The sequence below is a fragment of the Crotalus tigris genome, unplaced genomic scaffold, assembly GCF_016545835.1.
Source record: "Crotalus tigris isolate CLP2741 ecotype Arizona unplaced genomic scaffold, ASM1654583v1 scf7180000017968.19369539983:2297261, whole genome shotgun sequence".
In the NCBI taxonomy this organism is placed as follows: domain Eukaryota; kingdom Metazoa; phylum Chordata; class Lepidosauria; order Squamata; family Viperidae; genus Crotalus; species Crotalus tigris.
The window spans coordinates 209847-222079 of NW_024096750.1; the positions used below are offsets into that span (position 1 = coordinate 209847).

Consider the following 12233-nt stretch of genomic DNA (forward strand, 5'->3'; position numbering starts at 1 on the left):
TTCACCATCTGCTTGTTTTCTTTTTCTAATTTGTACTCTTTTCATGTTTCATGCCCAGCCTAGATAGATTCTTTTAATATAAATATTGAAAAATATAATAAATGACTAGATACCAAATATTTGAGAGAGAAGCAAGGATGTTCATAATATATGGGAGGGAAAAAAATCAAGATTGCAAAAAAAAAAAAAAAAAAAAACCCCACCCCAAAAAACCCAACCCAGCACAGCTCTGATTGCCCCATTGAGATTGCCATCTTGACTCTTTTTACCATACCTTATGAACCCCAGGAGAGAGGAGACTTGTGAAAATAATAATTTATTTTTTTAAGTTTGAAGTTAAGAAGGGGAGCTGCAAATTTAACCTTTATTTTTCCCCGTTGGCATTTCCTTCATTCCTCTTTTTCACCAAGGATTCCAATTTCTACAAATATATTACTATAAAATACAGTACTTGGCAGTAATTCCAAATTTTTATATTACATATAAAAGAAAGTAGCCTAAAGGAGGAAAGGAGAAGAATTAGATTGGTGGGAGGGAAAGAGATGTGCTCACATTGGAAAATACATTGGCATTATGATAAGGTAAATATAATTACTTCTCAAGACAAGCTTGACTCTTGGTGACCACAGGAACTGTTCCATGAACTTTGCAACATGGATGTGGTTTGTTTCTGCCTTCTTCTATGATGGGTTTTCATCTTTCTGGATAGCTTGCAAGCCTTGGATTATCTGATGGTTTCTCATCCAAATATCATCAGGTGCAGATCTGGTTTTTATATATATATATCAACCAGTATCAGCTATGTCCATTGCCAACTGAGCTACCCATATGAACTAAACATAATTTCTTCTACAAAGGTCACTTTGGTTCAGTGTGTTCATCATTCACACCTAGAAATTTTATCTATTTAACAAAATGAATAATTTTCTTCATAAGATGGAGAACAAACTTCATTTATTAAAACATACATGGGAGACAACAAAACTGAACATTTGTTTATCTTTGGGTATCAGTTCTCTCTACCATAGCGGTTCAATTTCAGACAGTTTCTCATCCATGTAAACCTGAATTCCTGATTTATACATACTGAATAATTCGGGGAAACTATGCTATAACTTTCAGATTCAGATAATAGAGTTTTTTTAGAGTGTTGAATCAACATGGTCACATGGGAGGGATAAACCCGTTAAAATCAATGCCATGGTAACATTTAGAAAAGTGAAAATGTTGGATTGTAACTATATACAAACAACACAATTCTGATAACTTTGCATAAACAATTTCCTTCACCTTTTCCATATTCAGTTTTGGAACTGAAAATCAGATGGAACCTGGTAGCACTTTTTTCAACTAACAAATGTTGTTAAAAGACAATCTAGAGATGCAGTGGAATGGCTGGACAGATGTTAGACTTAAACTGGAGTGAGGTGCGTGGGAGAGAAGGGAAGACAGAAGACAGGATGGTTATGAGTTGTAGATTAAAGGTGACACAGATTAAAAATACCTTATCAATTCTAATATGTTAAAAATCCATGGGATTGTTGAGATCTTCTAAGATAGTCTAAAAACCTTTATGTATGGGAGTTCAGCAATCTCCCATTCAACTGGGGTATCTCCTTTTTTCCACAATTGCTACTTTGAGATCTATAATAGAGTTCCTTAGTAGATTGAAATGTTTCTTGTCTTGGAACTGACACTCAGTAGCACTTAAGTATAGTACTTAAAATGATTGAAAATGTTTGGGTGTTTGTTTGTTTTTTAATCGTGTGAAAGATAAAAGATTCCTGACTGTTCACAGGGCATACAAAGCATAAAAGATTACACAAACACTTCTGCTATGCTTACTATACAATTGCTTCCAAAGCAAGATCAATACTGCTAGCTCTCTGACATTATTCAGTTATTTGTTGATCCCAGGGTTGCACGCTTACCAACATATTTCAGTATGCTTGTTGCATGTTTTGACATTCAACAAAGTTGGATACCACTGGGTATTCCAGTATAAAGAACTGCACAATACATTATGTGTATTTCAAAAGCTGATGCTAAATCAAGAGAGATGTTTGTTGGGTTGCCACCATGTGAATCATATGGTGACAGTTCTTCTTCGAGTTGACCTCAGCTTCCGGTAGACCTGTCCTTAAAGAGTTTTTCTTCAACAGTATGGAAATACTGCCTGTCTTCTTTCAGGATTCTTAAAAAAATAATTTTTAGTCTTATATATAGTTCTAAAATTTCTTAGTGGTCTCCCACCTTATTAAAGTCACAGGACTTCTTTCTACAATCAGGTAGAAATGATGAGAATGCAGGCAAAATTACAGAAGCAGATAATGGCATTTTCCTATTGTTATCCTCTTAAATTCATTCTACTGCAGTAAGGATCTGACCCAATTCATTTGAAATTAACCCCAGGGGAACCTCAGGCCAACTTTTATTGGGCACTTGTCCTGCCTCGTTCACACAAATGTTAGGGACTGATTAGGCCTAAGCAATGCAGTTTTCCATTTAAAACCCTGTGCAGTTTGTTTCTTTTTTCATATCTTGAAAACATATCTCAAAAGTAGTACGAAAGATAAAAGGCCTGTGCAGTGACTTTTGAATGTTCATATTATGAGTCTTCTCTTGGAAGCCTTTTCCATCTAAACAGATTAAAGTGGAACAGTCAAATCTTTCTCAGCTCTCTTCTTTTGATTCTGTTTTGTAGATTTGAGAATACGAGCTTCCAAAAATAGGATTTCTCCACTTGTATTCCTACATCCACCTCAATTGTAGCCATATGAGCCGAGGTGGCGCAGCAGTTAGAGTGCAGTACTTCAGGCCACTTTAGCTGACTGTGTTCAGCAGGTCAGCGGTTCAAATCTCACCGGCTCAAGGTTGACTCAGCCTTCCATCCTTCCGGGGTAGGTAAAATGAGGACCCAGATTGTTGGGGGCAATGTAAATATATATATACATTGCTTACTGGTGTACACCGCTTAGAGAGTGCTTGCACTTAAAGCGGTATATAAGTCTCATAAATAAATAAATAAATAAAATATACTGTAAGGTTTCAATATTAGAAGGTATTAAATAAACTTACTTTTAGTCTTGAAATGCCAAACTTGTATAAATCAGAGTTTTCTTCTCTTTTGAATGCATGAGATAATTTCCTGTCTTTGATATTGGGAGCAGAAAAGCCATAGCTTATAAACACATATGCCCTTGTAACAGATGTAAGAAGCATGTATTTTCTTCTGCTGGGTGCTGACATCATCTAAGTCAGTGGTTCTCAACCTGTGGGTCGGGACCCCATTTGGGGTCGAACGACCATTTCACGGGGGTCGCCAAACAACGCAGTCTGCCATTTTTTTCCCCCTTTTCCTTAGCTGTGCTACTCCCTTTTATTCTATTGGCTTTTGAAAGCCAATAGAATAGACTCTCTTGAATAGAGTCTAATTCTATTGGCTTTCAAAAGCCAATGGGAATTGTCCAGGCTGTCTCTGCCCTGCTGAGCCCGCCAAAAGTCCCATTCTGCAAACGGTGCTGCAAGTTGTCTGCAGCGAAGGCGAGCTGTCTGGAAGCTTCCACCCCTCCCTGCTGAGCAACTACTAAAAATGTAAGTAAAAGAGGGCCAGGGGTGGGAGGTGGGAGGCCGGCGGGTGCAGGGAGGGTTGCTGGCGTGCATGGGGCCTGGTGGGTGCCTTACCTCCCTTGTGATGGGCCAGCTGGTGGCCCATCCGGTGGTCACCCTGCGCCGTCGCTGCCGCTTGTCAGCTACGCCTCGGCCGGCGCAGGGGGCGGCACCAAGCATGCGCGGCACTCCCGGGCAGGGAAAATCCTCGACTTACAACCAGTTGGGTAGTCCTTGACTTACGACTGGTTGGGTAGTCCTCGACTTATGACCAGTTGGGGGTCGCGGCATTAAAAAGGTTGAGAACCACTGGCTTAGAGAAACTCTGTCTATCCCCTGGAGATACCAGGTTTTCCACAGTTTTTGTGGTTTAATAGCTTATAATGATATTGAATGTATATGTATTTCAGCAATTTTATTTTTGATGAAGTACCAGTACCGGGACATGGCATGCCAGCAACTGCTGCACACGAACAAGCAAAGCCCCATCCGTGGGATGCAGGCAGCACACAAAGCCACACACTCTCCAGTCCATGGAAAAACCTCTCTCCATGGAACCGGTCCCTGGTGCCCAAAAGGTTGGGGACCTCTGAATTAAGAGATGGGCTACAGAACAACTAGAACTCAACTAATATTTGCAAGATAACTCATGTGAGGAATGATTAAGGGAACCACATATGTCTACCCTAACAAAGAGAAGAATTAGGTATTATATGACAGTTGTTTTTCTGTACATGGGGGGCTGCCACAGATCCTCCAAAAATCCTGAAGGTAGAAACAGAAGAAAAGAGTGGAAGCTCGTTAGAGAGCCAACCTGGAACTAAAGAGAAATTTCCCAATAGAGAGAATAATTAACCAATGGAACAGTTTCCCTCCTGGAGTTGTGGATGCTCCATCGCTGAAGGTTTTTAAGAATAGACAGGACATTTGTCCGGAATGGTTTTCTACCATGGGCAGGGAGTTGGACTAGAATATCTCCAAGGTCCCTTCCAGTTCTATGATTCTATTCTATTCTAATTTCCATAGGAAGCCTAACAGGCAAAACACTATTTAGTTTTGTTTGCATTTTTTTAAGGGGAAGAATAGTGAAAAGGCCACAATACATTTCTCGTAAATTTCTAAGCAAAATTTATCCACCTGTGGTAAATGTGGATAGTGATGCTCAACTTGTACACAAAATGGAGTATCTTTACCAGACACTGAAAATATATTTATTAGCTTTTGTCTGATTTTATTAGTTGCCTTCCTGTCTTTTTAATATTTAAATTGTTGGTTTTATGATTTTTCATTGTTGTACTGCTTTTTGTTCTTTAATATATTAGAATTATAATGAATGTTTTCCAAGCTACACATTTATTTTTAATGAAAAGAGATACAACATATTCCAAATAAAATACTTCAAAGTAAAAATGAAAGGGGAATATTGCAACTAGTACTAAATGTAATAACTAATATTTAAAAAGTCATAAATAGAGGCCAATAACAAGTAATTAAAGGGAACAAAATGGCAACCTGGTAGATTTGCAGTGATGGAGGTTACAAAGCAGAAGCTGTCACAAAAGTTTTTTGTTTTTTTTTTATCAGAAAGATATGTGTTGGAAGTGGGGAATTGGGAAGGTGGAGAAGGGACTGGATAATTCCCATCTCTCTTCCATCTCCACTTATAATAGGCTATGACAGGGTTCTTCAAACTTGGCCCTTTTATGACTTGTAGACTTCAACTCCCAGAATTCCTCAGCCAGGCACAAGTCATAAAAGGGCCAAGTTTGAAGACCCCTGGGCTATGATTATGGCACAAAGGTATTTTCAATAATGACGGATCTTCATAACTGTAGCAGAATTTAAAGGTTTTGGAATGTGAGTTTCTAGTGTCAGCAAATAGTGAGAAGATGGTTTGTCCTTTGGCTTTCATCCACTAGAACCAAAGGGGGGTGGGGGAAGCATCCCAAGGTATGGCTAGGAGGTATTGCTATCAGTGATGGAGCAAATGGATGCGAAAGAATGCTATTAGCTGAGTGAGGGTTTGGTTATATATTAAAGCTGTGAAGAAATGGGAAAAGTTTTAGAAATACAGTGTGTTTCTTCTAAGATCCTAAAGATCAATTTTGTTTTCAACATCATATTCCTATCCTTGTCTGTCACACTCCTCACAGAATGTTTAAAAGGGATTGCTTGCCAACATCAGGCTATTGCAAGTGCATTGCACTACTCATTTAGCAGCTTCCTTATTTAATTATTTTCACAGTTGCAATGGTGATGAAAAAGGAATGTTGCCACCAAGCCCTCACATTCATGACCTCTGCTGGTCAGAAAGCAAAGGAAAGCTGAAGTAAGGTTGCAAGCACCATTGCGTTTTCACTTAATGACCTCTTCACTTAGGGACTGAGTTGCCAATCTCATTGAGTTGAGACAGTTTTGGAATTGAGGGACTAAGTTGTCTCAGTAAACAAGGACCGCCTGTATAGATGAGGGAACAGTTACCCTGCAATACAGTGTTTTTAAAATTAATATCCTATCCTGGACTGCTTTCACAAAATTGTTTTAATGATATTAGAAAGATCGTTGTGATTTAAAGGTTGCCAATGTAATAAAATTACATACTGAAATTTTGGAATATCTTTGAGATTAAAAAAAATACGGCTACGTTATGGCATGCGGGCTTACAGATAAAGAGACTATTCTGTGCTAGAAATATAAGATTTACTTACAGTGATAGCTAGAGATATATAATAATTTCCTTATGTAAATCGGCACTGCAGCAACGCAGTGGAAATACTGATGAATATTATTTCATGTAGTCAAGACTTAATGACTTATTTAAAAGGTCAAAAATATATAAAATAATATTTGGGGGGATTTGCATGTCTCTTTCTTTTTTCATAATAAGAGTGTGAAAATAATGCCATGAAAATTTACCTTACTACAGGTAGTCATTGACTTATAGCCATAATGTAGCCTGCCTTTTATGTTGTTAAGTTATGACGGCCATATAGTGACTGACCCAATTTTATGAACTTGCAGCAGCCATTAAGCAAATGTGATGGTTGCAAAGCAAATGTAAAGTGAACACATTATTTGATATAGGGCATTTTTGTCAAAAATTGGAACTAAATGCTGGTTTAATTCCAGTTTTTTTACTGTGATCATGATCATATGACCATGGACACTGCAAATGGTTGCAAATGTGGGCCAGTTGCCAAGCGCCCAACATATAGCCATGTGATCATGGGCAGGAGCTGGTATTCAGAACTTCGAAACTAGGTTTTAAGTACTTTTGAGAGGGCCCATTGTAACTCTGAATGATTGCTAAGCAACTGGCTTTAAGTTGTAGACCAGGGGTCCCCAACCCCCGATCCTTGGACCAGCACTGGGCCATGGCATACCAGCAACAAGTGAAGCCCCATCCACTGGATGCAGGCAGCACACAAAACCACGCCGCCTCTGGTCCGTGGAAAAATATTTCTCCACAGAACCGGTCCCTGGTGCCCAAAAGGTTGGGGGCCTCTGTCGTAGACTACCTATATTAATAAATGGTATTGTGGCAAGAACCAAATCTATGAGGGATGTGGTTTGGCTGCTGCCCTCCCATAGTTCTCTCTGGTCTAGGCCCTAACCAGGAAGACTTGGCATGGCTTTTGTAGGGCTGAAATAAGTATTTATAAGAAGATGTGGCCTCTTTCAAATCTGGAGGCTAAAGCCCCATAATAATATTATGACTCCACAATATATTTGGGAGGATCTGTTCTAGCTGCTTTGGAGTCAGCCTCACCTGCAATGAGTCCTGGGCCTGTTTACTTTGCTCTGGATCATAAGATAGCAGGAAAGAACCAGCCACACAGAACCTTTCAAGCAGGACAAAAAAAAAATGATCTTGACAATCTATTTTCAATTCAGCATAAGGTGTTCTTATTCTTAATTCTACACTGAATGATTTTGGGGGAAAAAAGTACGTCAAGGGGCTGCATATGGTATCCCTTTTTCCCCATCAAACTTCAGAAGATGGTCAGCTAATAATCAAGTTTATTTTTGATGTGTGTATATGTGCATGCTTACCTGTGAGGATTGGGAAAATATAAATCCAAGCACAGGGCATAATTTAAAAGAATTTGAAGTGGAAATGCATTTTTAAATTGAAATTGTCAGCCCTGTAATTAAATATGAGCATGGAGACTCTTAGAAGCTCAAAAATTATTCATACAAGTCACTGATAAGCATATCAGTATATTTATCCTTTTTCCAATTTTCCAATGTAAAATAACAACACAGGAAGCTTAAGCTGTAGATGGAATCCATAATACAAGGAAAGCAATGCTGAAGAATTTAACATTCACCTAGAGGACTATACACAAAATGAAATATGATACAAATGAATTCAAATGAAATGCAGTCTATGTTACAAATCATACAACACTGATATCTTGTATAGTAAGAACACTTCCAGAATTCCCTCCCTTTTTGCATATAATAAAAAATATTAAGCACAAGTACATGAGAAGAATTAGTGGATCAGATCAAAAGCCCATCTACTCAAGCATTCTGTTTCACACTGAACAATCAGAGGGGAATCTTCCCAACACTAATAAGCAAAACCCTTATGAAAAAAGAAATGGATGTGACCTTGAGTATTTTAAGCAAAATACTGGAAAATGGCATGATCACATGACTGTGGGGATAAAGGTGGCCATAAGTCGCTTTTTCAGTGCTGTTGTAACTTTGAACAATCACTAAATGAATGGTTGTGAGTCAAGGACTATCTGTAATAATTCATTGGATTACTAAGTTCTCTATCTTGAAGCTGAACTGTTTCCAGTCCCTGAATTGAACTGATAGATATCAATATTCCCGATGTCTTTTGGATAGTTGCATTTTTCCCACAGAACAAACTGAAAGTAGTACACTTAAACATTTTCTCAGGCATTCAGATAAAATAAAGAAGGATGGATCCAAATTATTATCTCCAATCGTTTCATGTTTTCAGTCTTCTTCAGGTAGGTGACTGACTGCTATCTGAACAATACTATGCCTGGCCAAAATTACAGATTTTTGGAATTGCAAAGATCTGGGATTACAAAATGGGAAACTTTATTTCTAAACAAAAGCATAAGAAAAGTCATGTTTGTTACAAAAATTTGGTTTTTTGCAGCTCTTATTTATGCTATTGCATTTAGGCTGACCTGTTAGCAAAACTTTCAGAAATTCTAAGCTGGCCTCATTAAAGTGACCTCCCCCCCCCATTCATCTCTGTTATCCAGCATTGCGTGTTATTTTTGACCCAATCAAATTTAAGTTCTGTGCATTCAAGTCTACAAAAGGAAACAACAGGCATTATTTCTGAGATTATAATAGTCGTGTTTCTGTTTACAGTTAGACAGTGTGACTTCGTTGATTCAAGCTGCCAAAAACCTGATGAATGCTGTGGTGCAGACAGTGAAAATGTCCTACATTGCCTCCACAAAAATTATCCGAATTCAAAGTTCTGCTGGCCCACGACATCCTGTGGTGATGTGGCGGATGAAGGCTCCAGAAAAGAAACCTTTGATTAAGAGAGAGAAGCCGGAGGAGATCTATGCAGCTGTCAGAAGAGGTTCAGCTAAGAAGAAGATACACCCTATTCAAATCATGAGTGAATTTAGAGGAGGAGAAAGACCCTGAAATTGTTATTCTGTTCATTGCACAGCTTGCCTAGATGAGGAGGCTGCTGAGATCAGACCCTTATTTTCCCCACTACTTTAATGCCATGAATGCACTAACATTTCACATTTGTGTGTTTAGCCTTGTATTACACTAAGTCACTTCACTGGTAGGTGATGAAGGATCTGCGAGTGAGGAGCTTTCAGCACATTATTTAAAAGTTTAACTGTATTTTTGCATTGATTTCCCTCACTGATGTGTTTGGCATTTCACCATTTTGCATATGACATAAAAATATTGACATATGTTGCACTAACCATCGATCATAATATGCCAGGTTGATTCATGCAAAGTGTTGCTCAAAATTTAAAGTTGCTCACATGTATTATATTCGCAGTATTTGTTAGCGTAAGTCTGGTTGGGAGTCTGACATTTTGTAGAAGGCAATAACAGATACTGGAAAGGATCACTTCTAAGCACTATGGATGGTATGTGTCTTCCTCAACCTCAGGTTCTCTACCAGAGATCTGGGAGTTTAAGAGTTTGGCACAGTATCCTAGTTATCCTAGTATCCTAGCCATGCATTCTTCGGGACAGAGGGCTCTGGCATTGTTCCTGGGATCTGTTTCAGCCATTCTCACTGCTCAGGAGTCATGGCCCTGAGTGCTATTGAACCACTTTGGCCTTTACATTCCACATCCTCCACTTCTTGCTTCAGGCACTGCTACTTCTCCAGCTTCTCAAACTCCTTTCTGATGTTGCTGTCACTTGGCACTGCTCCATCTATCACCACCACTGTCTCCTGGTCCTTTTCTACTATTGCCTTCTTATTCTCTATGACAGTGGTTCTCAACCTGTGGTTCGGGACCCCATTTGGGGTCGAATGACCATTTCATGGGGGTTGCCAAACAACGCAGTCCGTCATCTTTTCCCCCTTTTCCTTAGCTGTGCTGCTCCCTTTTATTCTATTGGCTTTTGAAAGCCAATAGAATAGACTCTCTTGTCTAATTCTATTGGCTTTCAAAAGCCAATAGGAATTGTCCAGGCTGTCTCCGCCCTGCTGAGCCCGCCAAAAGTCCCATTCTGCAAACAGTACTGCACCAGTTGAGTAGTCCTCAACTTACGACCGGTTGAGTAGTCCTTGACTTACGACTGGTTGGGGGTCGCAGCATTAAAAAGGTTGAGAACCACTGCTCTATGACCTTCTTTGGAATGCCCCCTCTGAGAGGGTCTGGCCCATACATTGTCTTGCCATGTCACTTTCTCTGTTTGATCTTTTCCCCATTTCTGCTGTTACCTCAGCTATTCCCTCTGCAGCTCATCTTTGGGCGCCCATCATTTTGGTGTACTCCTGAATGCTCTAGCTGGGGCATTCTGAGAATTGAAGTCCATACATCTTAAAAGTTACTAAGATTGAGACACACTGCTGCATGGAATCAAATGTTGATTCTGAAGGAGTAGGATAACACGATCATTGATGGTTTTGAACTTTAGTGTCAATGAAGATGTCTGGGGATACCATAGACAGGCAAGAAAATAAATGCATGGTAAAAAAAAAATAATCCACAATTCTCAAAAGACTAGGCACAAAAGACTAGGCACAAATGTATACTTTGGACACATTATATGAAAACCCACTCCCTTGAAAAGTCTATAATTCTGGGAATGGTGAGAGGAAATAGAAGAAGATGACCTAACAGCAAGATGCATGGACTCAATTATAGTAGGAATGGATGCTCCATTAGAAAATCTTAAACACTAAACTGGTGATAAGGTCGTCCTGGAGAAGGTCTTTCTAGGTAGTCTCTAAGAGCTGACACTGATTTGATGGCACATAATCAGACGATTAATACACCTCACTGATTTTGTTTCATTTTACTAAATATTGACTAAATGGAAGACTACTGAATGCTTTAAAGGCTAGCTATCTAAAAAGATTATAGCACTTCTACCTTGCACCCTCAGTGGTCTTGTGGTGCCCATCACTGGTTGGTTGGGAGCTCTGCTGGCCACACAAGCTCTGTGAGACTCTCCTTTTCAATTCCAGTTTATTTTCCAGTTAGTACAGCCCCATGGGTAACTTTATCTAAAGCCAAAATCCTGCAGAAAGGGCTTCACTCTTCTTTCCTCAAGGATAAAAATCGGGGGGGGGGGGATAAGCAGTGAAACTTCAAGCTCTTCTCTAAAATAACAATCTTGATCCATCCCTTTGTGACAGTCCATGTCTGGGTTTTATTTCCATTTTTCTCTGCTCTCACCATATTAATCCTCAATGGCACTACATCCACATGAAGAGAAGTAAGCAGTGGGGTACCACAAGGTTCCGTCTTGGGCAAAGTACTCTTCAATATCTTCATCAATGACTTAGATGAGGGAGTTGAAGGGGAACTCATTAAATTTGCAGATGACACCAAACTGACAGGAGTAGCCAACGACCCAGAAGACAAACTCAAGATCTAAAAAGATCTTGACTAACTTGAACAATGGGCCTTATCCAACAAAATGAGTTTCAATGTGGAGAAAAGCAAAGTGTTACATCTAGGCAGGAAAAACCAAAGGTACAAATACAGATTGGGTGAGACCTGGCTGAAAAACAGCAACTGTGAGAGGGACCTTGGAGTCCTAGTGGACGATCACTTGACTATGAGCCAGCAGTGTACAGCAGCAACCTGGGTTGTATAAACAATGGAATAATAATAATAATAATAATGAGGAGGAGGAGGAGTTGGAAGGGACTTTGGAGGTCATTGAGTCCAACCCCCTGCTCAGGCAGGAATCCTACACCATTTCAGCTGAATGGCTGTCCAGTCTCTTCTTAAAAACTTCCAGGGTTGGAACATTCACTGCTTCTGGAGGCAGTTTGTTCCACTGATTAATTGTTCTAACTGTCAGGAAGTTTCTCCTTAGTTCTAGGTTGCTTCTCTCCTTGATTAGTTTCCCTCCGTTGCATAGAATCACAAAGTATTAAACTGCTTTATAAAACCCGAGTGAGA

The 12233-nt window shown here is 39.4% G+C and overlaps 1 protein-coding gene across 1 annotated transcript in view; it reads left to right on the forward strand.

Annotated features, from left to right (window-relative positions):
* LOC120308928 (catenin alpha-3-like) overlaps positions 1–10192 on the forward strand; it is a gene marked incomplete at its 5' end in the record, with an annotated part of 213393 nt that extends 203201 nt beyond the window's left edge. The window contains one exon of the mRNA XM_039345637.1: positions 8974–10192. Coding sequence (XP_039201571.1) covers positions 8974–9261 — 288 coding nt within the window. The remainder of the gene's footprint in view (positions 1–8973) is intronic.
* Positions 10193–12233: the final 2041 nt, after the last annotated feature.